Source organism: Vicia villosa, linkage group LG6 (genome assembly GCF_029867415.1).
Source record: "Vicia villosa cultivar HV-30 ecotype Madison, WI linkage group LG6, Vvil1.0, whole genome shotgun sequence".
Classification (NCBI taxonomy): domain Eukaryota; kingdom Viridiplantae; phylum Streptophyta; class Magnoliopsida; order Fabales; family Fabaceae; genus Vicia; species Vicia villosa.
Window position 1 is genome coordinate 109,341,695 of NC_081185.1, and position 18,416 is coordinate 109,360,110.

At 36.3% G+C, this 18,416-nt stretch overlaps 2 protein-coding genes across 2 annotated transcripts; one reads left to right on the forward strand and one right to left on the reverse strand.

Moving 5' to 3' along the window:
• Window positions 1-2,614: 2,614 nt before the first annotated feature.
• LOC131612069 (CRS2-associated factor 1, mitochondrial) lies at window positions 2,615-5,189 on the reverse strand. The gene is made up of 5 exons (XM_058883884.1): window positions 4,451-5,189; window positions 3,664-3,791; window positions 3,291-3,516; window positions 3,087-3,214; window positions 2,615-2,975 (listed from the first exon to the last, which is right to left on the reverse strand). The coding sequence occupies exons 1-5, from the start codon at window positions 5,001-5,003 to the stop codon at window positions 2,784-2,786; spliced, it is 1,227 nt and encodes a 408-aa protein (XP_058739867.1). The 5' UTR covers window positions 5,004-5,189; the 3' UTR covers window positions 2,615-2,783.
• Window positions 5,190-5,526: 337 nt separating this feature from the next.
• LOC131612070 (subtilisin-like protease SBT4.14) lies at window positions 5,527-9,132 on the forward strand. Its single transcript, XM_058883885.1, has 11 exons — window positions 5,527-5,714; window positions 5,819-5,910; window positions 5,998-6,095; window positions 6,182-6,325; window positions 6,432-6,537; window positions 6,755-7,268; window positions 7,486-7,583; window positions 7,664-7,885; window positions 7,980-8,088; window positions 8,185-8,398; window positions 8,481-9,132. The coding sequence occupies exons 1-11, from the start codon at window positions 5,610-5,612 to the stop codon at window positions 9,005-9,007; spliced, it is 2,229 nt and encodes a 742-aa protein (XP_058739868.1). The 5' UTR covers window positions 5,527-5,609; the 3' UTR covers window positions 9,008-9,132.
• Window positions 9,133-18,416: the final 9,284 nt, after the last annotated feature.

The following is an 18,416-nucleotide window of genomic DNA, read 5'->3' on the forward strand; positions in this document are numbered from 1 at the left end:
TCTTTGAAGTTTCACATCCAACTCGATCGAACCCTTCGAAGAAAATCGGTTGAAAGTTTTCCACAAAACCGCTAAATCTTCGTCGTTCTTGACTTCAAATGGGATGAACTGGACATCTCCCTCGTCGTTTAGCGAAGGCGAGCGGTACTCAAGCTTGACAACCTTCCAATTTTTCGGGTATTGCAAGAGAGAGTTAAGCGTCGAGATCAAATCCGCGAATGGCGTGTTGCGCGAGAACCTAAATTGGAACGACATCGGGTAACCACTTCTGAAGTATACAAAAGCAAGGTGGGGGTAGGTTTGTGTCATTGCTGTTTATGGCTTGACGTTGATGAAAATGTATAGGTTCATTATTTATAGACTTCTTGGAGTAATAATGACCCAACAAACCTTATCTTGCAATCAGTGGAAGTTTCGGAAATACATTTCCAAAATAAGCCTGAATCTTCAAATTTTCGGAAGTGCATTTCCAAATTAAGCATAAACAAAACAGAAAAAAATACATTTTGTTGTGTGCAGTCTGTTTTATGAAATTCTACAAATAGAACCAAATGACAACAAGTAAATGAGAATGACATAATCATTGACAACATTAAATATAGGTATATTATATATGTATTGAATCAGTTTGATTTTACATTCATGACGTCAATACATACAAAAAATGACACACATCCGGTCATTAAAAACAAAAAAGATCCGGTATAATCTAAAATGCCCCGAACGATCCATCGGCCCTTAAAAATCTAAAACAAGTAAGTTCTCCGACCTCTCTCTATTTTCCTCTCGTTCTTGCTTCATCGTTTGTTCGAACTCTGCCATTCTTTCAAAAAAAGGATTCGGCCAAGCGTCCACCTCTTTTGTATGACGTGTCATCCACTGACAAGAGGTCGCCGGAATAGGACACCCGGGTTTCAAAAAAACTTGCACAAAGTAACGCGATCTTAGATATCTGATACAAATGATGCGGCTGGACGCGTCCAAAGGTGGGCGACTATGAAGCAGAAGAAATGTCTCCGAAAATACAAATCTCGTCAAATTGACACACACCCGGTCGTACGCACTTTCTATAAGATGGCCCATCTCGGGGAATGACATCCACTTTGAAATCGGTGCGTGAGCGGTTAGTGATGGAACAAGGGAATCATTAACTTTATCAAAGTTTTCTTGATTTTCATAAAGTCGGTCGTATATGTCCCTATGCGAAGTCAACTCCGAAATAATTCTCGTCGAATAAGAGTGTGATTTTCTTCTTCTCTTCCGAGCAAACCGGCAACGGCTCGATATCCGCAATTACTGTCGGTGCCAACATCAGCTATATTATCAATATATTTTCTTCATCAACAAATCAGCAACAATGTAGTGGAATAAGAGATGAAATGAAGTTTATTTACCTCAAATTGTAGCTTTCTATGCCCTCTTTTGTATGATCAACCACTTGAAACTCGATTTGGAGACGAAAGATGGATTGAAAATGATGGAGGTTCTGGAGAGGGTTTGAGTTGTTGTTTGGAGGAAAATGAATGAAATAGTGAAGGAGGGAAAAAGTATATGAAGGGTGTTTTCGGAGATGCATCTCCGAAAAAACACCTGACAATTTAAATCCAACGTTTAAATTGAAAAACAAGTGCTTTCGAAGATGCATCTCCGAAAACACCAATTTTTTAGTGTTTTCGAAAATGCATCTCTGAATTCTGAAAAAATAGTGAATAAAGAAATTGATTTTAAGCAGGGGTTCTCACCCCAGAGGGTGGATAAAGAAATTGTCAATTATAATGTAACTAAAAAAAAAGCCCGAACTATTACATTGGAGAAAAAGCTTTAGAGAAATTAATCTATCACTCACACTTATATCTTCTATCCCCTCAATAACTATGCTAAGCTATTATTCTTATGTCCCTAAAAAAATTTAAATTGTTTTTTGCATTTATCGGAAATTTTATGGGAATACCAGATTTTTCGAAAAATTTATACTACCGAAAATTTAAAAGTTTCTGTACTGAAAATTTCAGTATATTTCAAAAATTTTATTAGAATAATTTTTTTTTTTATATCAAAAAATTATACCAAAAATTTATAAATAAACTACCAAAATTTCGGTATGTTATCGAAAGTTTCACAAAATACCGGAAATTTCGTTCTTGGACAACCCCAATTTGTTCATGAATATTTTTGAAATAATTAAAAATAAGGGTCGCCAGGTATAATTTGAAGGTGCCACTTCATTTCTTTAAGACCTCACATGATTTCAAAAAATGCATTCACACCATAAAAAATAACGAATACCTAAATGCATTTAGCATTAATCTAAACGTCTTTTAGTGCTGTTCTTCCCTTAAAATACACTTATTGCGGTTATAACAACTTGATTAAGAAAGTTATAAATAATTATAAACATTTTAAGTGAATGCACCAAACTTAAGAATATGCTCCCAAGTCTTGTTTAAGAATAAGTGAGTGCACCAAACTTAAGAATATGCTCCCAAGTTTTGTTTAAGAATAAATCGAACAGAACTGATTTTCTAATAAAATATCAACAATGCAAATCAATTGCAAGTTTAAACATTCCATTTTTCTAGTCAAATACTCAAATCCAACTACTTGTTTTAAACTATTCTAATCCAAACAAGCCCTATATATAGTGAAAATATTACACCAGTATAATTTTATAAATGTACATATGTGCTCCAATTACACTCTCTTTTGGTAACTTCTGATTTAAGGTCACAATTTGAACAAAGTAAGATTATATGAGATCATCACATCTGACTGAAGTGTGAATCTCATAAATTAGTGTTATTAAGCTCTTCATCCTCGTCCGTAAGCAAGTCATCGCCACCACCACCATCATCATCATCGTCAAATGATTCTCGATCTTTAAGAAAGTATTCATCCTTCAAGTGCTTATAATCCTTCCCCTTCCAAACAACAATTTGTTCTTTATCAAAAGTCACCAAAATACAAGGGACTAGGTCCTGCATCAATACACAAGATAGTTGAAAAGAAGCAACTTAGAGCATCAAGCCCTGCGAAATAGAACTCGGAAACCAGAAATGATATATATACCAAATGAGATTTGGCTTTACCCTAAGTTTGCAGCCGATTTTCTTGTAATCACTCCTCTCGAGACCCTGGCAGTCTATACGAACCAATTCACACACGAGGAAAGCATCTCTGACCATGGATACCAAATGAGCATAATAGCCATTTTTCGCTGCAATTCAATTACAAGTCAATAACATTTAAAAACGTAAAATGGCAACTGAAATTAGTAAGTATAACGAGCATACCGAGTTTTGTTAAAGCGGGAACAGCTAATCCTCTCTTCCTCATTGCTTTTGTTTCCTCGATACTCAAGCCATCAATTGTTGTCTTAATCAGTCTCGGATATACGGGTTCATGAGGTTTCCACAACATGATAGGAATTACAGGCCTCTTTCTCGAATTATAATTCCTACCTCTGTATAATATAAGTGTACCCCCATGTCTAAAAATGACCTTTCCAAATGTTTTGTCCTGCAACAAAAACACGAGAATTGCTTATGTTTGTGTTATTCGATTGGATGAGTTTAGACAAAAGAAAGACACGTAATCCAAAATGGTAGTTCGCAGTTAGACGTGAAAGAATCAAAAGAGTATAAATAGTTGGTACTTGGTACTAACCTCAAGCTGTGCGCAAACGTTTTTCATATCCACAGTAGGAACACCCATGCATTTGATCCTAACAGCTTCCGTATATTTCCAATGGTTATGAATTTCAATCAACATGTTGTGAGTTAAACCATCCCGCCCTGCAACCAAATCAAATTCAATCATGAACAGAGTTGCAAACCTCACATAGACACACACACATGCACACTAAGGATTCCCACTTCATTTTGAAATGATTAAAAATTGACCGATTATGTATGAAGCACGAACACAGACACGACACATACACGTCGACATCAATAATAATTTGAAAAAATGAATAAATTGAACAGAATCACAAGTGTCGGTGGCCGACACAGACACAATCACGTCTTTTTTTAGAGGCATCAGTGCTACAGAGATATTACAATCAGCACTTTAACAAAAAGGTCGACAAGGACTACAACCATAATATAGGCCGCGACCAACGATTTCGATGTGTCCACAGCCAAAATTTAGACCACATTAGCTACAATTCGACCAAATTTCTCTTCAGAATCAAGAATCACAATGCAACAACAATTTGAAACATTGATTATAAATAGTTCTTAAACAGAATGAAACATTAACATAGAAGCAAGCTACTTTCAAAGCATGTTTGGATTGAAACATTTGAAATTATCTCCTATCATAAGCACTCCTGTGATTGATTGAGAGAACTTATGAAAACAGCTTATGACAATTCTATAAGCAATTATATAATAAGTGCTTAATTAAGCTGCTTATCCAGAAAAAGAGCAAAGTTGTAAAATTTTAATACCCATATTGACTTGGCGCTTAGTTTTTCCTCTTTCACATTGCAAAACTAGGGCTTTCCTTTCAGCATTGGTAAGCGGATCCCCTTGAACATGCTCTCTCTTCTTCTTCCTCTCCTCTTCCAACTTCGGGTCTTCATCTCCATCCAAATCCTTCACCTTTGGATCCACCGCCGGTGCGCAAACCCCGGTCCAAGGCCGGTCGATCCGGTCCGGTCCAAACGGAGAGTATTTCGGTTCTCTAAGTCCGATTGGCCTCACCTTTTGGCTGCTCTCCGTGTAGCTGAACCGGAAATCGAACGGTAGACTCGAGCGAATCGGTTTTTTTCCGGTTCGGTCGAGTGATGACGGAGGTTGGTACCTAGGCTTGGGTTTTTTTGTGTGGGGTTTAGGTGGTGGTTCATTGGGGTTTTGAGAAGAGGAAGAGAGGGAATCTGGTGGTTCGAAAGTGTAACGATCGTGGAGTTTGGATGCGGTGGTGGTGGCGGAGGAGAGGTGGCGCGTGAGGAAGAACACGGTGGGTAAATTTTGGCGGGTGATGTGTTTGAAGAGGGACATTTAGGGTTTATGGTTGCACGTAGTGTTTGCTTCAAACTCTTAATATCAAGTTGTCTCAGCACGCAATTGCAGAAACTAATCTCTCGAGTTGAATGAATTATAATAGACGAAAAATTATCTCATTTATAAAAAATTTAACACTGCTACATGTTTAGAGCTGAATCTACGGTATATCCAAAGCTGAATTCCAACATAAAACCTCTGGTTAAGATGAATCAGATCCTAGAAAAACTAAATAGAAAAAATATTAATTGATATTTAATCTCCTAATGAGTGTTTAATTTGGATTTAACTTGAAGTTAAGCTAATTATTAAGCCAAAATAATCAGTAAATTGTACGGCTAAAACGCTTGCATTGGAATTCAAGGAATAGGGTATTCATAATGTGAAGTGCTCTTTGTTTTAAAGCAATATCTCTACTATACTTGATAGTGATGTGATGTGTATCTTTGAAAATTGTAACATTAAAACTTCTATAATTTTTCTACTTATCATCAACATTTCTTGCTACTCAATCTTTCCTATGCAACATTTGATAACTTTCAAAATACTATATAAACTTCTTCTTAGAGTCTATTTTTTTGCCATTTTAAATCACTACTAAATATGGTTTTGCAGAAACAGACCAAATTCTTTCCTTTTCTTTGTGTTCAATTGTTTCTACTCGTCTTGTTAAGCATTGGTTCTTCGGTACATGGAGTCGATCAAAAGGCATTGAATTTCATATTCCATTTTCATTCATTATTAGCTTAAGATTTACTTTTGTTTTTCTATATGAACTTCACCATATCATTTATCATTTGCCTTGTCTACAGAACTTTTACATTATTTTCTTGGGAGGGAAACCTGAAAGCAGAGACATTGCGCATCAGACTCATTTAAATGTTCTATCTTCTGTCAAGGGAAGGTAATCTCGTTAACTCACTCGAACATTTCTTTCTCTCTTATTCTTTTCGATGAAGCGATTTGTATTTTTCTTTCATTTTTTACTTAGCTATCATGAAGCGGAAGAGTCGATTGTATATAGCTACACGGAGAGCTTCAATGCATTTGCTGCAAAACTATCTGAACATGAAGCAGATAAGTTATCTGGTGCGAATCATTTTTCTCTAGCTTCGATATTTGCTTAAACAATATATATTTTGTTGCCTTTTCAAATTCTTTTTTTGTATGTATAGACATGAATGAAGTTGTTTTGGTGTTTAAAAACCGGTATCGTAAGCTACACACAACAAGATCATGGAACTTCATTGGTTTGCCTCTCACTGCTAAAAGAAGATTGAAATTAGAACGCGACATAGTTGTTGCTCTTTTGGACACAGGTTTATCCTAGCTTCATTTTCTTCTCTGTATGTTCTTCTAGTACTTAAATATGAGAATAATATGATATTTGTATAAATGGTACTTTATTTCAATAATTGTGCGTAGGGATCACACCGGAGTCGAAAAGCTTCAAAGATGATGGATTAGGTCCGCCACCAGCAAGATGGAAAGGAACTTGTGGCCACTATGCTAATTTCTCAGGCTGTAACAAGTAAATTGTCTTTGTTTCTTGGTGAATAAGTTACCAATTTTACATAAAGAATCTTAACATGTTAACAAAAAGATTAGATCTATAAAACTCAGAAGTAAAGGGTGACTCTGAACTCAAATATACATATTATTGATCGATCGATAAGCATTTTTTGTATCATAAACAATTTAGTTCCTAATGCATTCTTTCTGCATGAAAACTCTATGGAAACCTGAAGCAAGATCATAGGAGCCAAATACTTCAAGGCTGATAAAAACCCTGATCCATCCGACATACTATCCCCGATAGACATTGATGGTCATGGAACTCACACCGCATCAACAGCAGCAGGTGATTTAATACCAAATGCAAGTCTCTTTGGATTGGCCAACGGAACTTCACGCGGCGCCGTGCCATCAGCTAGGTTGGCAATTTACAAAGTCTGTTGGTCATCAACTGGATGCGCAGACATGGACATACTTGCTGCATTTGATGCTGCTATTCATGATGGTGTGGATGTCATATCGATTTCCATAGGCGGAGGAAGTTCTGATTATGTTCATGACCCGATATCAATCGGCGCGTTTCATGCCATGAGGAAAGGTATAATCACTGTTGCATCAGCTGGAAATGATGGTCCAAGTATGGCAACTGTAACAAATAATGCACCATGGATTGTCACGGTAGCCGCTAGCGGCATTGATCGAGCTTTCAAGAGCACTGTACAATTAGGGAGTGGAAAAAATGTTTCTGTAAGTTTAATTCTTGGACTAAATATGAATAAAAAAATAAAAATTTAGATAATTAATCTACACGACACTGAACCCAGACACGGACACAGACACATGTGGTTAAGATGTTCTCGATGATGAATTTAACACGGACACAGACACAGACACAGACACATGTGGTTAAGATGTTCTCGATGATGAATTTAACATATGTACATTCAACTATGTCGATATGCAGGGTATTGGAATTAATTGTTTCAATCCAAAACAAAACCAGTACCCTATTATTAACGGGATTGATGCTGCGAAAGACTCGAAAAGCAAGGAAGATGCCAAGTAATTTTCCTTGTGTTTTCCATAGTAACACCTAGTTAACTGTTGAAAAATAACAAAGAACAATTTAATGCAATTTTCAGATCATGCTTCTCAGGCTCCTTACAGGAAAATAAGGTGAAGGGAAAGCTTGTTTACTGCTTAGCATCATGGGGGACTGAAGCTAATGTAAGAGAAATCGGAGGCATTGGTGCTGTCTTAGGATACGATAGTTATCCCGATGTTGCACAAATTTTCATGGCTCCTGCTACTGTTGTCAATCATAGCATAGGTGACACTGTTACTAATTATATCAAATCTACAAGGTACAAAAACATGCTCTTGATTGTTCTTTTAAAACAGCTTATGATATGTCCATAAACTTTCCAAAATAGCTTATGAATTTCTTGTTCAACTAAGATCACCATCCGCGGTAATATACAAGAGTCATGAAGAAAAAGTGCAAGCACCATTTACTGCTACATTCTCATCTAGAGGACCGAATCCGGGATCTAAGCATATCCTCAAGGTAACAATATATAATTGCAAGTTTTCGAACTTTTTATGTAATCGTAACCATACGATTTAATGAACTGAAAGGTGTTCTATAATGTATATGATGCAGCCTGACATAGCAGCTCCTGGTATCGACATCTTAGCATCATATACGCTTAGAAAATCACTTACTGGTTTGACAGGAGATAAACAATTTTCAGAATTTTCTATAATATCCGGAACATCCATGGCATGTCCTCATGTTGCTGGAGTAGCAGCATATGTGAAATCCTTTCACCCCAATTGGACTCCTGCTGCAATCAGATCTGCTATTATCACTACCGGTGAGACTAACGTTTTTGTTTCGTATACTCATGATTCACACAACTTTGACACGACTAACTTGTTTAAACAATCTTTGTGAAGCGAAACCTATGAGTAAAAGAATTAACAACGAAGCGGAATTCGCCTTTGGTTCTGGTCAACTAAACCCGACAAGAGCTGTTTCTCCTGGTTTAATCTACGATATGGATGACTTTGGTTATATCCAATTTCTATGCCATGAAGGTTACAAAGATTCAAGTTTATCAGCACTAGTTGGTTCTCGTATAAATTGTTCCTCAATACTTCCTGGACTTGGCCATGATGCTATCAACTATCCAACGATGCAACTTAGCTTGGAAAGCAAGAAAAGCGCAGCGGTTTTTAGAAGAACAGTTACCAATGTAGGTCCTGTTCCAGTTATCTACAATGCTACTATTAGATCGCCAAAAGGAGTTGAAATCACGGTGAAGCCTAGTTTTCTTAGTTTTGATAGAAAAATGCAGAAGAGGAGCTTTGAAGTGGTTGTGAAAGTAAAATCTATTGCAAGTATGGAGATTCTATCAGGTTCACTTATATGGAGAAGTCCACGTTACATTGTTAGAAGTCCTATAGTTGTTTACAAGCCATAAGGTTGCATTTGTATAGTGACCTATTTAATGGCCCTTGTTTTGAATAATGTTCTCATTTTGTTTGTAGAATGATTAAGGATATTCCATGATGAGATATTTTCCAATAAAGAATACTTCTGTCTCTTCTTATATTTTATAGTGAATTGAGATGGACTATTCAAAACCTACTCATCTTGAATATGTAAATTTCAAAAGGAGAATGCAATTACATTGGTCACACAATTTTAGTCCTTCTTCTAATCTTGTTCAAAGAAGTGATAAATGTGAGAGATCTATGAAGCACGGACTCCGACACAAACGTTAAGACATAACTTGACACGGACTCTCCGACACCAATAATGTCAAAAACACAAGACACTGCATATATATGTTATTATTTGAACTTTATTGATTCATCTATTATTAAAAGAGAGTTAAAAATATCCTAATCAAAATTATTGTCTTTAATTTTCATCGATAACATTGCTTTAATACATACTTAACTCTTTTAGATATGTGTAAGATTTGTCTTAAATATGTATAAGGTGTGCCGAAACTATTGAAATTGCTACAAATTTTTAGAATTCACTTAGATATAATGTGTATGAAAATGTTAGAGGAATCTCGAACTATTATGATATTAAACTATCATGAAATATTTAGAAAGAACTAAAATAATTTAGAAACATTCACCATCATTGAGAGGTTGGTGACTTGAGCCTATAAATAAGCAATTGGTACTTTGTAATTGATGACATATTAAAATTCTATAGCTTTCTTATTAAACAATTCTCTAAAACTATCTTATATCAACTATCAACTATTTAAATACCAATAGTGGTATTAGAGATACATTCGGTCATACATTGGCGTAATAATATTACCTACCTACTATTTCAAAATCTTCTCAACTACTTCTAAAAATTTCCCTTGTACTATTAACTCACTCCAATAATTTTTCTAGGTTATGAATAATATCATTTCATCATCATCTATTTCTATCCCTATTTTAAATGGTGAAAATTATTATTTCTGGCGTGTTAAATTAAGACATTTTTTTCATCTCAAGATTTATGGAACATAGTAGAAAAAGGCTTCACTGCTCGGGGGCTACTTCAGCTCTTAATGCAGCTTAAGAAAAAGAGTTGAAGATGTGAAGACAATGCACCTCTATCCTCGTTTTAATGATGTCAAAACTACTTGATTTGGGTTGGCTCATGAAGGATATTGTCAGAAGAATGGGTGACATAAAAATCCTTGAAAAACAAGCATCTTTAGAAGATTTCTTTGCATGTGTCGACTCAAGGGTTGGTTAGGTCGACTCATGGAATGAAGAAAAAAATTGGACCAAGCACGGGACTGCTCGCGTCGACCCTTCTGGTCGACTTACACTGGGAGTTGGATAATCACAAATTGCATCGACGCATGCCCTGCAGCAGTCGACGCATGGTTGGTTCAAAAATCATCTCACAAAGCTCAGGACTGCTCGTGTCAACCCATCTGGTCGACTCATATTGAAAGTGGAGAATTTAAAGGTTGTGTCAACGCATGATTTGTAGCGGTCGACGCGTCGTTGTTTTAAAAAATCATCTTCTCGAGCTCGGGTTCGTTCGCGTCGACTGGGGTCCCTACATAGGTTGACCGCTCGCTACTCTTTACTGATTTTCTGCTGTGCTGATTGGTAATTGACAAATGGGTAACACATATATTAGCTAGCTTTTATCATTTGGAAAACAAGAAGAAAAAGTGAAAGATATACACATTGTGCTCTTCAACTTCATCCTCTCATTGCATTCATCAACAATTACACATAACAATTTCTGTTGATCAAAGTGCAAAGCTGTGTTGATTACGTTCAAATTAAAGTCTCTGTTTCAGATTTGAGTTAAGCAATTGTGGGTTTTTTCTTGAATAAAACCATTAAAGTTTTGTCCTCCATGATCTAGAAGATTTTGGGCTTTTTGCACAAATCTTTGCTTCATTGAATTCAGCCGAGTGAAAGGATTGGGAAACTGTAGGTTTACTCAATCAAGTAGCGGTAACCGGAGGATTGTGAAGAAAGATTTGGGGTCAAACATCTTGCGATCGAAATCAACCGAGTGAAAGGTTTACGGAATACGGTGTGCGTGCAAACAAGTTGCGGTAACCGGAGGTTTGTTCGAAGAGTTTGGCATATGTAATACGGTAAACTAGCTTTAAAGAAATGTCGCGGTAAGCAAGAGTCGCCACCGACTTTTATTTTATCCAATTTAATAGAAAGGCTAAAAGAACAGAAAAATATGTTAAAAAGGTTTTGAGTTCGGGGGGTAGGTTATACAAAGGGAATGTTTAAAGCACTCTTTGTATCCATGGTTATCCATGGGCTCTTAATTGCTTGGCTCACTTTTGAATTGTTTGAAATGTTTGAAGTGTCATGTGTGTTTAGAAAAGATTTTGTTTAAGGACTTTAGCTTGTAAATAAGCGTAGCTTTTTGGAAATCGTTTTGAAAAAGAGGTGTGAAAAGTAATTTGAATTTGTTTGAATTGAGCAAGCAATTAAGAACTACCTACCCTAAGTTTGTCTTTCTTTTAGCTTTTCAGTTGAAAAGGCTATCCATACCATAAGAGGGTAGGAAGTCTTTTCATTGGATGTAAAGGGTCATCAGAAATTATCGTTCGCCATAATACTGATCCTACCATATAGAGGGCAGGTAGTCTAAGGGAAGGATATAATAGTCATTAATCTTTTTAGGCATCATGTGAGGATACCTTAGCAATGGGACAATCATCTTATTTTTCCGAGGCAACATCGAGGGACCAGATGATTTTCAATCTCTTTAGGCAACCTTGCTTTAGGTATCCTCGGAATCGAGGGACTTGACTATTATTCAGGAATAAAGACAACATGCAACAAGGCAACAAGAAGGGTTACCCTAAAGGTGTGTGGGTGCACAATCAAGTGATTAAATTCAATTATTTATCTTGTAATTAGTTATCCTAATTCGATTCAAGGTTGCACTCCCCAGGATTACTAACCACAGCAGAAAAGTAAAACAGTTTAATAGTCCTACGCTATTACAATAAACACCTGCGGGGAAGGGGAAATAAAGGCAGAAAATAAGAGGGAACAATAATTAATCAAAATACTTGAATGCCTTGATCTTCCTCGAATCCTTGATCAATTCTGAAAATTAAAAGGAAAATAAATAATGGTTAGTGTATTACAGATTCATTGACTATTGATGCAAACCCTATTTTAATCAAAAGGCAAAATATAAAAAAATAAAATGATGTTAAACAACAAAAATTAGAAACTTAGCTTTTTGATCTGGTATGGCGCGTGGCTGAAGGATCTTGGTTAACCCTGAAAATTAGGCACAAAGAAGAAAAATGTTAGTGCATTAAAGATCTCAATAATTATAATGTAACATATCAAAAATTAAAATGGAAATGATTTAGGCAAACAAATAAAAGAGGCAAGGCAAAAGGCAAACCCTAAATGGGCCAAAAGTTACCCAGAGTTAATAGAAGAAATAGGTAAAAAAACTAGACTAGGGTTAATGGGCAACACCTAGTAGTAATGGAATTTTTAGGGGAGAACAGTGATTAGTAGTCATGATGAAAAATAGTTGGATAAAATAAAATCAGGGTTTAAAACATAAAAATATTTGAAAAACCTAACTTGATTAATTTATTAAAAACAGATGTGAAAGGCAATTATTGTAAAAGAGATTTTGATGTTATAAGAAAAATCGAGTTTTCGATTAAATAATTATCAAAAGATATTATTATTTTATTAGTGAGAAAAAAAACAAATTTTAGAAGAAAAATAAATTAAAGAATTAAAGAAAAGAAATATTTTTAAATGGAATTTAAAAAGAAAAGAAAAAGAATTAATTAATTAAGAGACTTAGCTCTGGATCAGGTGTGTTGAGGTTTTGAAGGACCATGGTAGGCGCTTCTTCTGGGCTCTTGGATCTGGCTTGCTTGAGAGATCCTGGGTTCGTTGGATGGGGGAGTATTGTGGGCTCTCCTAGGCCATTGAGCACCTGATCCTGCAGTTTAATTCAAATAAAAAAAGAATTGTAGGGGTGGGGAATCGAACCACGACCTTCAGGTTATCAACGCATTCTCCATCCAACTCATCCTATGTTGCCATGTTGATACTAATATCATCATTAATCAATAAATATAGAAGCAAAATCCTTAGTTTGAAAATTCAAAATAATAAAGTGTGGGCCCCAACACTCATTCACGAGCCAATAGAGATGGGAGGGAGAACACAGAGACTTTGACTGGCCACTGATATTTCTCCAATGTGACACGCCAGCGAGTCAAACACCTTGGAACATTTTGAAGCACCGGAACAGTGTTTCCGGTCATCCCTTCCGATGGGCTTCGACGTCCAAACTTGCAAACTTGAGTGACCAACGAAAAGGAACCACCGAGTTCCATCAATACATGGGCTGGGAACTCCACGGAAGCCTCCGTTTGCACTGAAACGACATAAATCCTAGGATACGAAGCTTGGCCGGATTTGCGCCCTAACAATGGCGTTTCGCCATACAGACCTCAAAGCTCACATGTAAAACGTTAGTTCTATTCTAATGGATGCCTTGAACATGAATACACACATTAAAAGCGCCAATAATACATAAATTACCAAGTTTGAATTCAAGAAGTCTTACCCTATCGGTGACACGTGAATGATGCCTTCTGGAATGCTTTGGCCTTAGGTGACGATCTGGATGGAGCTCTGGGAATTGCAGGAGAACGATAGAATGATTTGAACTCACTGAAACTTGCTGGAGAAAGCCATGACTTCTTGCCCTAATTTGATGATTTTTTCAACCTAGAAAACCCTAGTCTCCTTCACCAACTTTTCGTCCTTCAACTTATGATATTGTTGTGCTATTTATAAGGACTATTTTTAGGTCAAAAGGAGTGGAAGCAATCAATCATTGGCATGTGAGAATATTTGATTGGAAATTAGTGCAAATCTTTCTATTTGTGAAACTTATCTCTTTCCAATCTTCTAGAATGAAATTTGATGAGGTTATATGTTATTTGATGATTGATTATGATTGGGATCAAGAGCCAAATCAAATCTTTGATTTTTTTTATTTGATTTATTTGATTTTAATCACTTTTAAATGAATACAAAATTCATAATAAATCAAATAAATTCTCTAAATTTGTGTCAATTGGATTTGAAGTCTTGGATAACTTGAGGATCAAGATTGAAGAAAAATAGATTGGGCCCACTTGCAAGAAAACTCTTTTTGAACTGTATTTGCTTCACATTTTTCACTCAAATTTGTCCAACTTTGACAAGGCATATCTCCCTAAATTTTTAATATATGGAAGAGTTCTAGGACCTTTTGGAAACCTCAAGATGTCCTCTACAAGCCACTTTGGAAGATTTTTTCCATTTGAAGGTTTTATCTTGATGTTACGGGCTTCGACAAAAAACTGCTTTTGGTTGACTTTCAAAAAGGACCTGTAATATTTTGATCCATATCTTTCAAATGAAGCTTTTTTAGACTTGGCTTGTGAGAGACAAAGTTGTAGAGAATTCAATTTCCTTCAAAATGAGCTTTGGTTGGGAAATTTCTGATGTTCCATGTGAAAGTTATGGCTGGTCAAAGTTGGGTTGACTTTTAGTCCAAAAAACCTTAATTTAGAAACTTTGAGTTTTGTTGATTTCTGAGCTTCCCTTGATGAATCATGATCAAACCTTGATCAAATGATGAATGATACTTCAAAATGATGATGTTGACCAAAAATCAGGAATTTTGACTATACTTTGACCACAGTTGACTCTTAGGTCAAACTGGTCGATTGCTGACTATTTGAGCAATTGATTGATCAATCTTAGGAATCAGAGCTTGAAACTTGTCATAAGGATTACTTGAATCATATGAGAGGCCATGGAGTCCATCGGAGGTATCAGAACCTGACTTTTCTTTGAGAAAGGCAAAAACCCTAGTTGGAGGACTGTTGTTTAGGAGAGTGTATATTCAGTCAAGTATTGAGTCTTTGATATTCAAATGAGCTTAAGTATGAAAATGTGGTGGGAAAATTTTGGGGTATGACAGCTGCCCCTGTTCAATCTTCTTAAACCTGAAGATGTAGATTGGCCTGTGTGCCTGTCGGTATCTGAAGGTGGAAGATGATTGAACACTAGAATACCGAGAAATTTGCCCTTGCTGACGTAGGGACTTTTTCGGAGATAGGCTTGGAGATGCCATCCAGGAAGAGTATTGTCGGAGATGGGCTTAAAGATGCCATCCGGATGTTGAGAGACTTGGGAGTCAGAATACGTCGTTCGTTAGACCGTATCTGGGGGATATACTTAGGATGAGTCGTACGTTAGACTGAATCCACTGTATTGATAAGTGTCAAAGTAAGCCGTACGTTAAGCTATACTTTTAGGACGAGTCATACGCTAGACTGGGTCCAGTTTGCATTGTTAAATGTCTGGAAAAGTCGTACGTCAGGCTGAGGGATGGGTCGTACGTTAGACCGGATCCGATTTGCATTTAATAAATGTCTGGAAAGCCGTGAGTTAGGCTGAAGGATGGGTTGTACTTTAGACCGGGTCCATTGTTTTGAGAATGGTCAAAATATACCGTACGTTAGGTGGTATCCTAGGATGAGTCGTACGTTAGACTGAATCCTCTGTTTTGAGAAGTACCAGAATGAGCCATACGCTAGGCTGCATCTGAGCTTAGTATGTTGAGAAGTGTTTGTTGGAGATTGATCGTGTCAGCACCGTTCGTAGTAACTGAATTAGATCTTGGAAGGATGATCGTGTCTACATCGTTCGTGATGATAGAATTATATCTTTGAAAGTTGATCGTGTCAGTATCGTTCGTAGTAACTGAATTAGATCTTGGAAGATGATCGTGTCTACACCGTTCGTGATGATAGAATTAGATCTCTGAAGGTTGATCGTGTCAGCACCGTTCGTAGTAACTGAATTAGACCTTGGAAGGATGGTCGTGTCTACACCGTTTGTGATGATAGAATTAGATCTTTGAAGGTTGATCGTGTCAGCATCGTTCGTAGTAACTGAATTAGATCTTGGAAAAATTTTGATTACTGCCAGGAGACTGATGTAGATATCATTGCCAGGGGACTAATATGATAAGAGCCAACTGATCACCGCCAGGGGACTAACATGATGAGAAGGATTTTGATTACTGCCAGGCGACTGATGTAGATATATCATTGCCGGGGGACTAACATGATAGGAGTAGATTTTGGTTACAGCCAGGGGACTGATGTAACATATCATTGCCAGGGGACTAATGTGATATTTCACTGCCAGGAGACTAATGTGATGAGAGTTTGATATGAATGATTATCAGAATGAATATTCGTCCAGATTGCTTTTGGAGAATAAAATTTGATTTTGATGATATTCGTCCGCTCGGGAGCTTACCTGAAAAACAAAGTTAGAAGCGTGCAATGTCATGATGCATGGTATGTATTTGTGTAATGATTAATTATGAATGATGTATGTATGCAACATATTGTCGACAATGATAGTAAATCATAGAATAGTCTGGCGGGGAAAATAAATCCCTGACTGTTGTGAAGAATACAAAGTATAAGTCTTCTGTTATAGTAGGAACTCCCGCTCCATGCTCGAGGATACTCGGCTGGGGATCTTTGACTTCTGCTTGGGGATGAAATCAATTTGAATGATTGATCTGGTCGTACCCTGATCGGGGATAAGAGAGATGAATAACCATGTATGGAGAAAAGAAAAGTATCGGGGAACTAGCAGTGTCGAAGATGTAAACTCCGTTAGGAAGCTAAATCTCTGTTGGGAAGAGAACATTTGAATATATCTTCTCGAGGAATACTCTGTGGGTATATGATCCTGTGAAACCGACACTGTGAGAAGGCATGGATGCTTTGAACGTTGCCCCCAGTATTATAGTAACTGCTATTTCTGGATTTGTAATGAATGTTGGTTGAAGTGTCAAACAGGTTTTGCACAACTTTGCCTCTACTATTTAGGAAATTTGAAGAGATTCGCCTCGCGAGGACTTTATGAGGTGTGTACTATGGGTGACATGCCCCCAGTAATCATAGACTTAGGATGATGCCCCTGACTGATCGAGAGGTAGCTTCCGACCCACTTGGATGCATCACTACTACAACTTAAGTAAAACTGAACTTGGTGATTTTTGCACACCAAGTGTTTGATAAATTGACAAACACACAAACTATTGAGTTTATCTTAAACAAGTCATTGGAAATAGTAAGTACTCAGTGATATCGCTTAAGCGTTTGATTAAGTGGATATCGTATTGATTCAATCTCATCAATTTTAGTTCATCCGGTTTCGCATATCCGATTCTTCCAATAACAGATCGTTTAGATTAGTTTTGATTTCGGGAGCTTTCGCACCATTTAAAAACAATTTTAAAAGCGCAAGTTTTAAATAAGGGATCTATTCAACCCCTATTCTAGATCCGTCCTATCGTCCAACATAAGAAAAATAAACAGGAAAATTCAAAGGCGTTGTTCACTTTGCAACAAGCGGTGACTAATACAATTTTTTAAAGAACTATGGGGCAGACACTGCACCTTTTCGCGAGATGAATCTACGAACACTGCACCTTTTAAGTCTAAAAATTACAATATTTTATGCGCAATCATTTATTTACATATTATAATTTTTAGACTTAAAAGGTGCATTGTCCGCAAATTCATCTCGCCCCGCTCTCATTTGTTTTCGAGATTGGAAAATGTTTTAGGCCCGCACACTCAACTTTATTTTGCTCTGTCCCGCCTCATTTTTTGTGGGGTGAACATGTTTGCTTGCCATCCATAGTGCTTATATACATTCATAGAACTATTTAGTTCATGACTTTTTCATCATGAAGTAAGACAATTTTTACCACAATGAGTACCTTTAGTCATATTACGGTTATATGTACTTTTTGCATGACAAAACTTTTTAAACAATTTAGTATTATTTATACCCTAAACAAACTTTATTATAAGTTTCTATTTAATTACCTAGAATTATATTAATGTTATATCTTCCTTTTTAAATTTATCAAGTGTGTTATGAAAATCATCATATTTATTTGGGTTAAATATACAAATCCCATGTAATGTTAACGAGTTTTGATTTTAGCCCCTGTAAAAACAAATTGGATCCCCTTGTAATGTTAAGATTTCATGTCTTTAGCCCCTCAGTTGACCAAGTGGCATGGAATCTTTCATTTTGCTTATGTGGCATGTCCATGTGAATTTTCTTTTATTTTTTATTTATTTTTTAAAATCCACGTGGTATTTTTAATTTTTTTTGAAAAAAATAGTTTTTATATAATTTTTTTTAATTATAAGGAGGGTAAATCAAAATTCGCTAACATTGCAGGGAATAAAATATATATTTTTTGTTTTAAATATAAAAAATTATCTATTT